Source organism: Lonchura striata, chromosome 1A (assembly GCF_050655825.1).
Source record: "Lonchura striata isolate lonStrDom1 chromosome 1A, ASM5065582v1, whole genome shotgun sequence".
Lineage (NCBI taxonomy): Eukaryota > Metazoa > Chordata > Aves > Passeriformes > Estrildidae > Lonchura > Lonchura striata.
The window spans coordinates 64,434,979-64,447,989 of NC_140741.1; the positions used below are offsets into that span (position 1 = coordinate 64,434,979).

General features: G+C 34.1%; 2 protein-coding genes across 9 annotated transcripts in view; one reads left to right on the forward strand and one right to left on the reverse strand.

Moving 5' to 3' along the window:
- The window catches only part of CCDC146 (coiled-coil domain containing 146), a 66,737-nt gene that overhangs the window by 10,166 nt on the left and 43,560 nt on the right, over nt 1–13,011 (forward strand). The gene's annotated exons all lie outside the window — the stretch shown is intronic.
- FGL2 (fibrinogen like 2) lies at nt 2,956–10,562 on the reverse strand. Its single transcript, XM_021546130.4, has 2 exons — nt 9,816–10,562; nt 2,956–7,046 (listed from the first exon to the last, which is right to left on the reverse strand). The coding sequence occupies exons 1-2, from the start codon at nt 10,426–10,428 to the stop codon at nt 6,340–6,342; spliced, it is 1,320 nt and encodes a 439-aa protein (XP_021401805.2). The 5' UTR covers nt 10,429–10,562; the 3' UTR covers nt 2,956–6,339.

A 13,011-nucleotide genomic window follows, 5' to 3' on the forward strand; every position in this document is an offset into this window, starting at 1 on the left:
AAGGTACCGCAATAATCCCTTCCTGCTAACAGACATCATCCATTTATTTGCTAAATCTAAACATACTGAAGAATAAACTCCTTTGGGAGATTTTCCTGTCTGGTCTATTGTAAACTATTGCATCTATATCCTATAAAATGATCAGTGCCCCCTATCTGATACCAGCACCAAATCTTTCCTTTGTGCTACTTTTTTTGATGGAAATTGTCACTATCATGCTACTTTTCTTCATCTCTGATGTCCGTGAATCCTGTTTCCATCAAGAAGCAGAAAGAACCTTTCATTAATATTTTTAATTACTATTTTGAAGCTCAGAGTCTTTCTGAGATTACTGAATTTACACTACTGACTGCCAAAAGGTGTTGAACTGCTAATAAAAATGTTAACCAAAAATCTTAATTTTAGTGGAAGCATTGAGCAAAATCTCAATGTTTACCAAGAAATCAACTGTATGACAAAGAATTCTCAAGCAAATTTTGTTTCTGATTATATGATGTGGATTCATGTCTATCTGCTATATGCAAGAGCTTTAATGTCAAAGAATGATGCATGTGTCTGAGGGGAGAAAGGTACTTCTCATTTTTCTCCTTTTTCTCATTTGTGCTTCAGGAAAGAAGAGGAAGTCACATAAAGGTTGACTACAACTTTCAAATCTAAATACTAAGAATAAATATTTCACATAATTCTTCAGTGACATAGATACATCTAATACCATTCTAGAAATTAGAGTTGTTTCCAATTTCTTTTGGTAACAAACTGGTTTTTAATTCTCTCCTAACTTAGGTTAAATGGTGGGTGTAAAGAAGTTTCCTTTAAAAAAAAAAAAATATTTATCTTTAAATGAAAAGTTTCCTAGAGAAGCTACCTTGGTAGATTAAGATAGACTTTTTTTTTTTTCTTTTTACATAATCACCATTTTAATGTCTGTCTCTGAACACATTCTGTAATGTGCTAATGTGCTTTCTGCTATTATAAAGTATGATCATCACTATATTTTTGCATGGTAACTATAGCAGCACATAATTTGTTTTAGTACTCACCACATATGTATGTGTTCTATCAAAGACATAAAAATCTTGACACAGCTTAGTATGTTGAAAGCAAAGAACATTTTTAAAGTTAAGCTGATCCTGGCATACTCCACACAACAAACTTCAAAGGCTCCTGGCCCAACAAAAAAGCGTATAAATATGTTGGCACCAACAGCTGAGACAGATGTTGTCTCCACCTCCATGCACAGGAATCTGACTGCTAATTAAATAAACCTTTTTTGACTTTGTTGAAATGGTCACTTGGGAAGTTATCTACAGCTGATGTGTCTGTAAGCTAGAGTATGGTTTTTTGCAACAGCTTCCAGCAAGTAGGAAATAGTATGCATTGTGAATTTTAAAGCAAATTGTTGTTGCAACAGGAAAGTTGATTGTTCCTAAAAAAGCTGTAGAGGAATTGGTTGAATTTACAGGTGCCTTCAAACAGCAGGAATGGGAACAGAGCTGGTGTAACATGCTAGTTTTATGGAGAGGTTCTTTTTACCACTAGCAGGTAACATTGTGAGGAACGGGCCAGGAAGTGGTTGGATGTGTTTGAACTATCACAAAGCCGATGGTATTTCTGTTCATTTCTGAAAAGCCTGTTGGAAAGTATTTATGATGTCTTGTTTTTCTATGCTGTTATAAAGTCAAGTGTGCAGATTTCATACCATGCAGAGAAACTAGAGCTCTCTAGTGTGAGACTAAGGGAAGAAATAACCTTTACTGTAACATCTTCTTGCATTTTGGCCTTTTGTCAGCCATTTCTGATACATATGAGACTTGACAAGTATATTGCTATATTGTTTTCCAAAGCTATCTCTTCCTGTTTTCTCACCTAAAGTATGTATTTAAGATAAGGCAAAATTGTACTAAAATTTGGGTCTACCTGGCCTTGTATGTCTGCACAACCATGTGATGAGGAAGCCAGCAATGTTAACCAGTCATACATTCAATAAAAACTTCAGTGGTGGAGAATCATCTGTTACACACATGGGGTTACTTTAAATGTTAAAAAAGTGATTCCTGGTTTGCTTATTCAAAGCACCTGTGTCCAAATACTCCTGAATAAACAGAGTCTTAAATATGTACATGTGAAAGAATCCTTGTATTTGGTTTAGCATAGGGAGATTAAACTGCAGAGTGGAGAGGCTTTTGTACTCTGTCTGAAGAAAGGCATGAGAATTTCTGTTTCTCAAAGTGCATCCTGCTTTTCCATAAAAATCATTCACTCCATGTAATTGCTTAAAAGTGAGTAAAGCAAACTATTATTTTGTACAGTGTAATTTTAAATGATGGCATACTATTCCGGCTGAAATGTAGTCTTAATTAAACTTCCAGTTTGTCTTGATTATAGGAACATAATCGGGTAATTTGGGTTCTTTTTTCCCATTATTATTTTCCAAATGGACCACATTTTTACTGAGATAGAAAAAGCTGATGAATGAGGACGTAAAAAATAATATTGCTTTCATAATTTCCATGTTCTCATGACTTGTGTGAAGGTTAAAATTTTGTTCTTTGTTTCTGATTACCATTGAGCGTGACAGCCAAATTAGCTTCTGGCAGAAGAACTATAACTCCATAAAAATTTAATTAAAGCAGTGAATGAAAGAGATCAATGTAATATGGGAAATGTTTGCATCTAGCAGGGCCTATAGATGGTATTGCTCAGCCATTTTTCTTTAAAACTTATGTCAATGTCTTCAGGCCTATGTGTACCATTTCTTCTTTTTTCCTGAAAGAAAAAGAACACCAAAAAAATCTAAAAATATTTTAATATATTTAAATCTCTGTTCTTTGTAGGCCAGCTTTTAATTATATTCTCTTTTTTTTTTTTTTTTTTTTTTTTTCTCTGTGAAAATTCAAGTTGCATCCTTCCTGCTTTGGTTTTTCCATGACATAAAAATTATAGAAGCTAGGTAAATTTGGCACTTTTGTTTGATTTTTATTTAATTTGTCAACAGGGGTCTGGATAGGGATTGGCAACCATCTTAAGTGATTTTCCAAATAAACACATAAAAGTAATTTTTTTCCCCACCAATTTGTCAAACTACATACTGTTCTCAATTCACTCCAAGTTTGACTGCATCTTTCCCAATAAACACAATTGAGGAAACAGGTATTTGCATTTAAAAGGGAAGGAAAAACCACCAGTGCTTTCACATCTTCTTTTCATTTTTTCTCTGGTTTGTTTGGGTTTTTTTGTTTTTTTTTTTTTAGTTTTCGTTTGGTTTTGTTTAAGCAATGTGTAGAAAGCCAAGACATTACAGTCTGCTTGGCTGATCACATTGAACTGATGGGCTTGTGCCTTTATATTTTGGAAACAAGCCATTGGAATTTTGCTAGCAAACCCACTGTTAGTAATTTTTTCCACTAAAGTTCACCATTTCAATATTATCAGGATTAAAACCACAAGTGTCTTCATATGCTAATCAGTGTTACATAAATATTTTCCATAGATTGAAAGACATGTTTTGAATTATTATACTCTGGGCAGAGATCAAGAGCTTTTTCTTTGTATAAAAAATTGTATTATTTAATTGGGGGTATATATTTGTATTTGTATTTGCATGCTTTGATGACTCTTGTATGTGATCTGAAAGGTCAAAACATTGGTTTGCTTCTCCTCTTTCATGTTAAAGGCAGAGGTTGTGCAAGCTCTTCATTGGGCAATTACTCTTTCCTCTTCCAAAATATGAATAGTTACAAAAAAAATCTCAGATTTCAGCTCTTGGTATTGTCTGGCAGCTGAAGGGTCATAAAATAGATCGCTAAGGTGCTATAATTATTAGCAATTATTCTCTTGGCATGTCACATAGTCCTCTGTGTTGGTTATTGGTGTTTTCTTACTGCTTCAATTTTTACAGAAAATCAATAAAATTATTTATTTATGAGATTTTTTAATAGTTCTTATGTACATCTATAACAGTAGTACAGCTTTAACAGTGGAACATTCTTATTTTATCACACCAAGAAAAAAGTAAGTAATGTTTGCAACAAGTAGATGGAGTTACACTTTACAAAACTAGTACACATTGACAGAGATTCAGCTACAACAGTTCCAGGCAGGTAACAATCAGATTTCTGTAACAACATTATACTTTCTTTTTTGCTTTTTGTTTTTGAAGACAAAGCTTTTGCAGGTGATTTTTGTCACATTTGCTTATTGTGTTAACATTTCTGTGTTTTACAAAGTTTCCTTTAAACAAGATTTAAAAGGACAATTTCTCTTCTTACAACTTAGTAGTAAAAAGACATTTTCAAGTGGAAACTTGTAGATACTTACAGTAGATACTGTAAGTCACACTTAGGTAGTTATCATGTAATGAATAGGAGCAAACTGTGCATTTCACACAAAATTATTAAATATAATCATATGCAATTAGATATTTACTCTTCTAACCAATACTTCAGTTGCTTTTTTTTGTTTTGTTTAGACAACTATTTTTTATCCCAAAATAAATATTCTATAGCTTCAAAACACAAAGATGATACATCTTGAAGTTAAAACTTCATTGCTCTTTAAAATTGAAATATAATAAACCAAATTACATTTGAACTGTCCTTCAAAGTATTTACTTATTAAAAATATATATTAATATTTTACAATTTAGCTATTGCCAGTGTTCTTCATTTGTGTAACTTATAACCATAATAGTTTTGTTGTAATCTTAAAAAACCAGTAGAGATCATATTTATAAGGTATTAGGTCAGATATATACGTGTATTCTTTTTTGTTATGTCTCTTTTATCAAAAAAGCTATGCCAGCAATGACCACGCATAATTGATAAAGAAATAGAGTCTTTGTGTAGTTTTTCTGCATCTCAGGACTGGTGTAAGCAAGATAGTAGAATAGCCTCTTGCTAAGAAATATTGCATCTCCACTCAATGTTGGTCCCTATCTTTATAGAGACATGGTCTAGATATGTGGAGTCAAATATATGCTCACTATCTACAATGTGAGATTTAATAAAAGAATCTCTAATTTGAAATTCCTGCACTATTTGACAATTTGACTTTTTTATTTGTTATATTTTAGGAAAAAAAACTCTTTGCTTATATATTCTCTTTTTTGCGTAGAATTGACATTAGGTTTTTATGTGCCTACAAAATGTGTAGTCTGAAAACAGGGAGAACAGTCTTTTCTTATGTTACAAAACATCTATAATTTCTTTTTTAGTTTTAGGGTCTAATGATATCTATATTGAGAAGTACTTAAATGAGACCTTAAGTCTCTACAAGAGCATCTTGTAAAATTTGACTTACCTAAAGGATTCATGAGAAAGCAAAATGGCACTGGAAAATCTCTGTGTGTATTTAGAGGCATTAATGCAAAGAATATGGATTCTTATTGATGTGTCTTCCTCCTACCTGTCTACCTGCCTGCATAAATGTGCAATAAGCTACATAACATAAATCTGCATAAGCTCCTTTCTCCTACAAATGATAAATAGGACCTTGAGCTTGAATGGAGGAACCAAGAGCAAGAATGTTGTTCAATATGTGCTCTCTCCATGTGTAGATGTAACACCTCAAGACATGGCGTAGTGTGGTCTTGGCAGGTCTGTGTTAACAGTCGGACTCAATCATCTTAAAGGTCTTTTCCAAATGAAATTATTCTAAGATTTTACAATTATTTCCTCTGCTTTTATTCAATTCTTCTACCAACTACTTTGAAAAATCTTTGACAATGGGATGAAATTTAAAAAATCATCTTCATTTTCTGTTTTCTTCAAGGCCTTTTTTTGTGTCTTTGGGCAAACCACGTGGCTCTCTGTTCTTTAAAAATAATAATTTTTAGTACTTTTCCTAATTTACATTGATATTTCTGTGGTATACCTTTGAAGTTATGAAGGATAGATGATAGGAAAATAATGTTTTAGAGAATCTAGGTTTTTTCCCCACGTGTTGACAAATTTATATTAGTTACACCTCTGATTTATTTTCAGGTTAAAATGTAGGTATTCATTCAGACAAAACTTGTGGGAGGCAATATAAAAGTTTTAAATCATAAAGTGCAGTATATCACAGTCAGTAAAAGCACCAAAAGCAATGTTTAGAATATTTACATAACAAAACCAAGACCTAACCAGTGTTAAGTTTTAGCAATAACTATTTAGGTATTTTAATGCTGGTTTTAATACATTATATGGGTCAAACTGTCTCTAAAAATATTATGTGGAAGTATGTTGTTTTGTCTAGAACAATCTTTTGCCAAACATAACTGAATACTTGATTTTTGAGTACAATACTGAGTAAGTACAATTTTGAGTGCGATCCAATGCTAACTAAGAAAAATGTGTAGAATTACTGCACAAAACTTTTGGGTCTGATCATGATCTTTACTGATTTAAAGGATTGCCTGTATCCAGTGGGAGTATCATCAGAAATACCATGCCACGTGCCCCAGAAAATGCCGTTGCGAACACCTTTGTATTTCTTGTGGTAGTACTTGCCGTTGAGATTGGCTGACAAGCAGGCATCAAACCACCAGCCAGAGCTGTAGTAGGCACCACAGTTTCCCGAGGAATACCTGTCATTGTCCTTGTCCGGGGTTGTAAAGAACTTTTGGTCGTGGTTGTAGTGCCTGCTGTAGTGGAGAGCATCTCCTGCGGTGCCGCTGTAGCCGTGGACGCTGAGACGGTACTTGAGGTACTCGTTGGCCACGTAGAAGTGATCGTACTTGGCATATTCTCTGATCCCATTGAAATCTTCAAGATCGATTCTCAGTTGCATTTCCTGGCTCTTTGTCAGGAGGTGAATTTTGTCATTACCTAGCCAGAACTCCCTGCTGAGGTTTCCAAAGCCATGTTTGTAGTCATTCCAGGTTCTGTTGAAGTTAGTGCTGCCATCCTGACGCCGCTGCAGCACTGTCCAGCCGCCTCCTTGTGTTTGCATGTCACAGTAAACTTCAAAGCTCTCGTTTCTGGGATCAGGGCTAATCCTGTAGATTCCATTACTCCTTCTCCCTGCTGTGTAATGGTCAGCACAGTCTCTCTGCATTATTTGTATAACTGGTGAAAGAACAAGTAGTGTTAGAATAAACATAATTTCAATTTTAAAATATAAAAAAATTTTACCCAGACTGATATGGCATACAGAACTTGTACTGGAGAGACTTTTACATTGCAAATAGTGTTGCAACAATTTCAGTTCTAGGGAAAAACACCTTTTCCATCAGATTTACTGTACAACAGATGTCACCTAGGATCTCTGCATCAGATAGCTGACTAAAAAAACCCAGCTAAACTACAGTTTAAAATCAAAATGCCTACTATAAAGGCATTTTGATTATTTGCTTTCCTTTTTGTCCTTTTGTCTACTCTATCCTTTCATTATCTCATGTAAAATCAACCTGATTTCTTCTGTCCATATTTCTAATGCTTTGTGTTTACGCACTTGCTGCTTTTTGTATTTAAATGTATAGCTTCACAACGGGCCTACAATTTACAGCTCCATCTGGCAGTATGTCAGAGAGCTTTGTCCCTGTGGGAATGATGTTAACGTGGCTATTGTTAAGTAAACGTCATTTGATAGAGAACATAACATCATTAGGAATGCTTTATGTGTTAATGTTGACTGTACTTTAGGAAGCAGGAAAAAAGTAATAAAAAAGTAATAAAATTGTTACATTTGTTGTTGTAATTGTGTGAGTACTAGAAAGATGAAGGTGATGGTGCTTTCCTGTGTATGTGGCATTGCTGGCTTTACAGAAAAGAATGTTACCATCTACTGTTAACAGTACCTTTTTCCCACCAACAGGTGATGTGTTTTATTCAGAAGAAAAATAACCCCAGGTTTTTTCCCCAAAGTGAAAATCTATTTTTGATCCACAATATCATCCAGTAATTTCATTCTGTTCAACAGCATGGTATTTGAATTCCAGATTCTTAAAAGATATGGAGAGCTCTCAGAAATTCTCAGTTAAGAGTCAAAACCATAATGTTCATTCCTATTGCAGATTTGAATGCATGGGCATTTTCTTTTTCAGATTCTGTTGTAATGTTTTCCTAGAAATTTTGAGCAAACTACTTCTTGAAAGGGAGGAGTGATACCAGGCTACAGCAGGGAGTAAGTCTCAGAACTTCTTTGCCAGAAAAATGGACATTTATGAAACCACAAAATATAGGAGTGAAAGGCTTTAAAGTCAAATCTAAATCTACAATAAATTCTCATTTATTTCACTGAACATAGTGTAAAATCTTTGGTGGACTAAAGTTCAGAGCAATTATTAACAGAGAATATACATTTCAGATAAAATGTTTCTATAATCCAATTCGTCTCCTATTTAAATAAAGTTTTACTGTTACTTTACGTGGATGTCAGTGGCTCCTGAATAGGAAAAAGTTGTTGCTGATTTCCTTGCTAGCTTTCATAATGAATCTATTGCTGCTACAAATGCTTTTGGCATGTTGCTGTAAAATATAAGGAATATCTACATGATCATATGCCCTGAACACTACTCAGCATTTCATTAAATGTGAGGAATATCAAAAATTAGTCTGTTTTGAAGTACTGTACTTGTATGTACATTGTTAATATAACAAAAAAATTCATTGCCCATTGTTAATATAACAAAAAATTACTCATTCTTTTTGTGAATGTTTTGTAACTGAATTAATATAATTTATTTGTAGTGATTTTTATCTGATTTGATTACTGATATAGTAAAAGCATTACCTTCATTATTAGGTATTTGCTCTTTTCAAAGAAGTGTACTTTCAAGAATTTCAGCTGTACATACACTGTACACTTGCAGGTCCTTCTATTTTCAATATGTGTACATAGAAGGAACATTTTTTTTTAAATATTGGATGCTAAACAAGAGACAAAGATTGCAATGCAGCCTGGTCTTTCTCTGTTTTGTCTCTCAAGAGCTTTATCTTCTTGCTTTTGATATCTAAGTGGTAGAATACAGTGACAATCTAGGGAACAGTTCTTGTCTTCAAGGATTCCTATATGTAATATAAAAACTTTATGACTTGAAGAAAACCCCTCAATCTTGCCTTAATAACAGCAAATATTAGAAAGAGAGCGTTGGTTCTATTCCTTTATAAGGAGAATTAAATGGTAAAAGAAAAAAGTGATTTTTTTCAGTGATAACACCTGTTTCCTGTTTTATACCGCTTATATATTAAATTAATGCAAAGGGTTTAGTGTTAAAATGATGATACATGTGTAACCCAGTCGACAAGTGCTGTTAATAATTTTTTTTAGCCAAGGCTTTCAAATTTTTGCTGTGATGATAAGAAAATTATTTTATTATCCATTAAAAATGAAGCATTTTGCTATATTTACTTGATGCTTGATGATGTCTTGCTCCCCTTTTCAGACTATCTGCAGTTTTGCACCGAGAAAAAATAAAACGGCAGTTTTCTAAGGCACACCTAGAAAAAATTTAACCCTTCCCATCCAAGGAGAAAATATGTGTAGGTCACTGATGTTTCATGTCTCTAATGAAGGATATTATGGTATAAAATATTGTTAATTTTCATGTTTATTTATTAAATTACAAAAAATTGTCCTTTAAAAATTAATGTTTCAAATCCCTAAATGAAGTCCAGTCCTAGGAGGGACTGAACACCTGCAGCTCTCAGTAACCCTCTAGTGGCTGCTGAAATGTTTTATAGGAGTATAAATAAACACTAAAAGAGCAGATACTTGTGAAGTTAATAACACAGCATTATTTTATTTGGGTAAAATGCAATTTAAATTGTTTATTTTAATACTAGTGAAATGTACTGAAAGCTTATACAGGCAGTAAGAATTAACAAATTACATACCAGGTCTTGCTTGCATTGCTGGGCACTTAGAAGAACATTTGTTATCCAGGTTGTTCACAGCAAATGTCAAATTTGCAACTTTGCTGTCAACATAATGTTCCACATTGTTCATGTTTATGAGGCTCAGCTTCTCTAAACGACCCTGCAGTGTCTGAATCTGGCTCTTTGCATTTTTTAAGCTGGTTGCCATTCTGTTAACTTTGCTTTGCAGTTCCTGTACTCTGTTATCTTGGCTTTCGCTGTTTTCTGCAGTGTTGGGTAGCAGGAATTCATTACTTCTGTCTCTTTCCTGGTTGTCATCTGCTTGCAGCTTGCAATCTTGGCAGCATTTTTTCAGCTTGTTTACTGATTCTTTAAGGGTCTGTACTTCTTTGAGAGTCTTCTCAAGCAGTTTGAATTCTTTGGGTATCTGGATGGTCATCGGAGGCAAATTTATCTGATAAGGACAATCCTCTCCTTCATCACATTTCCGATTAGTTTTGAGCTTTATGGGACAAGTCTCAGTAAGTTTTGCTTCTTTAGCATTCTCTTCCTCTTCTAAAATTACTGCAAAAACATTTGTTAAAGCAAGGAGAGTTGACTTCAGCAAGACTATGTAAATGAGGAGCTTCATCTTCACTGAGAAACTAGCAGTATGAGGAAGTATGCAGAAGTGGAACAACTTTATAAGGGCAGCTCAAAGCCTGTGAGTTATCAGACAGCCTACACTGTTCTCAGAAATGGGTGGGAGTGCTTGCATCACGAGTGATTAATAGCAGAGCAAAGTTAGGTAGTGCTTGCAAGAGTAGCACATTTCAGTGAGTATTTCTGACTCAGAGCTAATGTATGTAAGCCAGATGATGAAATGCATGTGTACTGGTAAATTATGCAGTTTAATTTCATTCCTTGTTGTACATGGATTTTCTTTTTTTTGGAAAAAAAAAACAGGTAGAGAAAGTGAAAACCAGCCTTTCTCCCAGTTTGAGGTTTATCACAGCAATAGCTTTCCTGACAGTCAGTCCCCTTTTCCTTAATTTATTTTTAACTTAATAAATATATTCATATAAATTATTTAAAACCCCAAACATGTTGAAACACACATATAGTTTTGGTTTCCAAACATTTTTCAGTATAGAGTCACAAATTCAGGAGAATGAACAGCACTATTTCACCTAGCCCACCTTAAAATAGTTATCTGGAATATTCATGAACTCTATGGCACATAACAGTTTACATTCACTATTATCTGATTTTGGGTACTTCTTATTGAGCCTTTTTAAGAGAAGGGAAGTGAACTTAAGACAGTCTCCCCTTTGATGCATGAGATCCTACTTGTAAGATTAATTGTACAGGAAACCCAAATAAAATCCTGATATTCTGATTAATGTCCCAAATTCTAAATCTAAAGTGAGGCAGAGACATAGGGAAGGAACTCTCTTCTGTTAGAAGTATTGATCTTCCTTTTATTGTGCCTCATATCAACTTTGAGAGTTAATCATATACTTTCCATGACCAATTGCTCCAAATGAAATACTACTCCAGGTGACAATTGTCATTTTCATGCTACAGCCACCTTTACCTTTCTCATGTGATATCTGTACAGTTTTAATGATCTACGTAATTTTCCTTGTGCCTCAAAACAAGGCTTCTTCTACAAGGTATTCTTGCATTCATAGCTCAGTCAAGAGTCAAATAACTTGCATGAGTAAAGGGTATTTATACCAGTTCTTGTTTAAGTAGTCCAATCTGAACCATTGCTTTCCCTAAACCTTATTTGAAATTACTCATAACACAGATTAAACATTAAGCAGACATTAGTCACACATATAATCCACAAGTTCATGATTTCTGTAATGTTACTAGCTGTTATACACACCAGATGCTTATATTGATAATTCAGGAGGGAAGCTTAGTAAAAAAAAAACCTCCTTGTCTAACCCCTCCAACGGTTCCTTCAGATTCCTGCATAGCACAAAATTTAAGGCACATTCTTGGGAGATGGGTTTTGAATTTATCATTATTGTATTCTAAATGAACATCCCAGAACCTGCCACGAGGCTTTTAGTTATCTAAACAAAATGCCCTATTCTGACATATTCTCTTGCTTACAGAACTATATCTCCCCCTGTCAGATCATGATAATTCCCCAGCAATGAGGTGAAAGCCACCCCTTGCCATTCAGATGTAAGATACTGACATAACTTTGGTTTTATCAAAACTGAAATGTTTGTAAAAGATAAAATGTATGATTTTAATTTGCAAGTAAAATTTTTGCATTTTTGATTTTTCATTGTGTCAGTCTAAAATCAGGTATTTCTGAAGCCTTATTCTTTTGTATGGCTGTTACTGTTGAATGGAGAAAAGCTATCCCAGCCTCTTTGGAGGGGCTTTAGAAATAGAATAGAATTCTTAAATCCTTGCTATTTGGAAAGCCACATTCCCCCCAGTTTACAATTAACTTGTTTGTTCAGTTTACAATTAACTCTGCTATCTGCTTTGTGACTTTGGACTCGAAAAACTGTCCTGTATCTGTAAAATGAATAATAATTATCCTTGATATACCACATTCTATTATTTGCCTTGAAATATTTAAATATATAACAAATATTGTTGTGATTTATGATTGCTGTGCTACATTGAAAGCCTAAACTATCTTCAGAATTTTGTAACATCTAGAAGGGCAGAAATTTTTGCTCATACTGAATGTAAAAAGAAAGTTCAGACAGTAAAGTGAAGAATCTGAGCTTTTCAGACATCTCTGTCCTGAGATATCGATTCCTTAGTCCCATATATATCTTCCTTTTGGGATATTTACTTCCTCCTTTGGATGAGACTTAAGAATTCTTCAGTTGCTCTGTTATCCTCCTGATTTCATTCTTGGTCAGGTGTTCCACTCCTGAGCTGTCACCAGTCTGCTTGAAGTCCAGAAGATCCATTTCTCCTCCAGCCTGTATGCTTTTCCTACCTGGAGTGCTCTTGTAATTGGCTACTGGCCTTTCTTTCTGTTCTGTCAGGGAGTATCCATTCCCAACAATTTGTCACAATTTGGATTCCTTTCTTCAGGAACCCCAAACAGTATAACATAGCATTTTTTTCATGTTTCATGTCTCTTATCCTTGGTATAAATGAAATGAAGTTTCAAATCTGAGTTTTTCAGCAAAGAGGATGGACACTGAGTAGTCTTAAGCTGTAAGGTGCTGATGCAGTTTAACTAATG

What these genes read in the sequence shown, in the direction of transcription:
- FGL2 (XM_021546130.4), bottom strand. Translation starts at nt 10,428, where the DNA reads ATGAAGCTCCTCATTTACATAGTCTTGCTGAAGTCAACTCTCCTTGCT. An exon ending in AGCAATGCAAGCAAGACCTG is followed by an intron (nt 7,047 to 9,815) that starts GTATGTAATTTG and finishes TTCTTTCACCAG; the next exon opens with TTATACAAATAATGCAGAGA.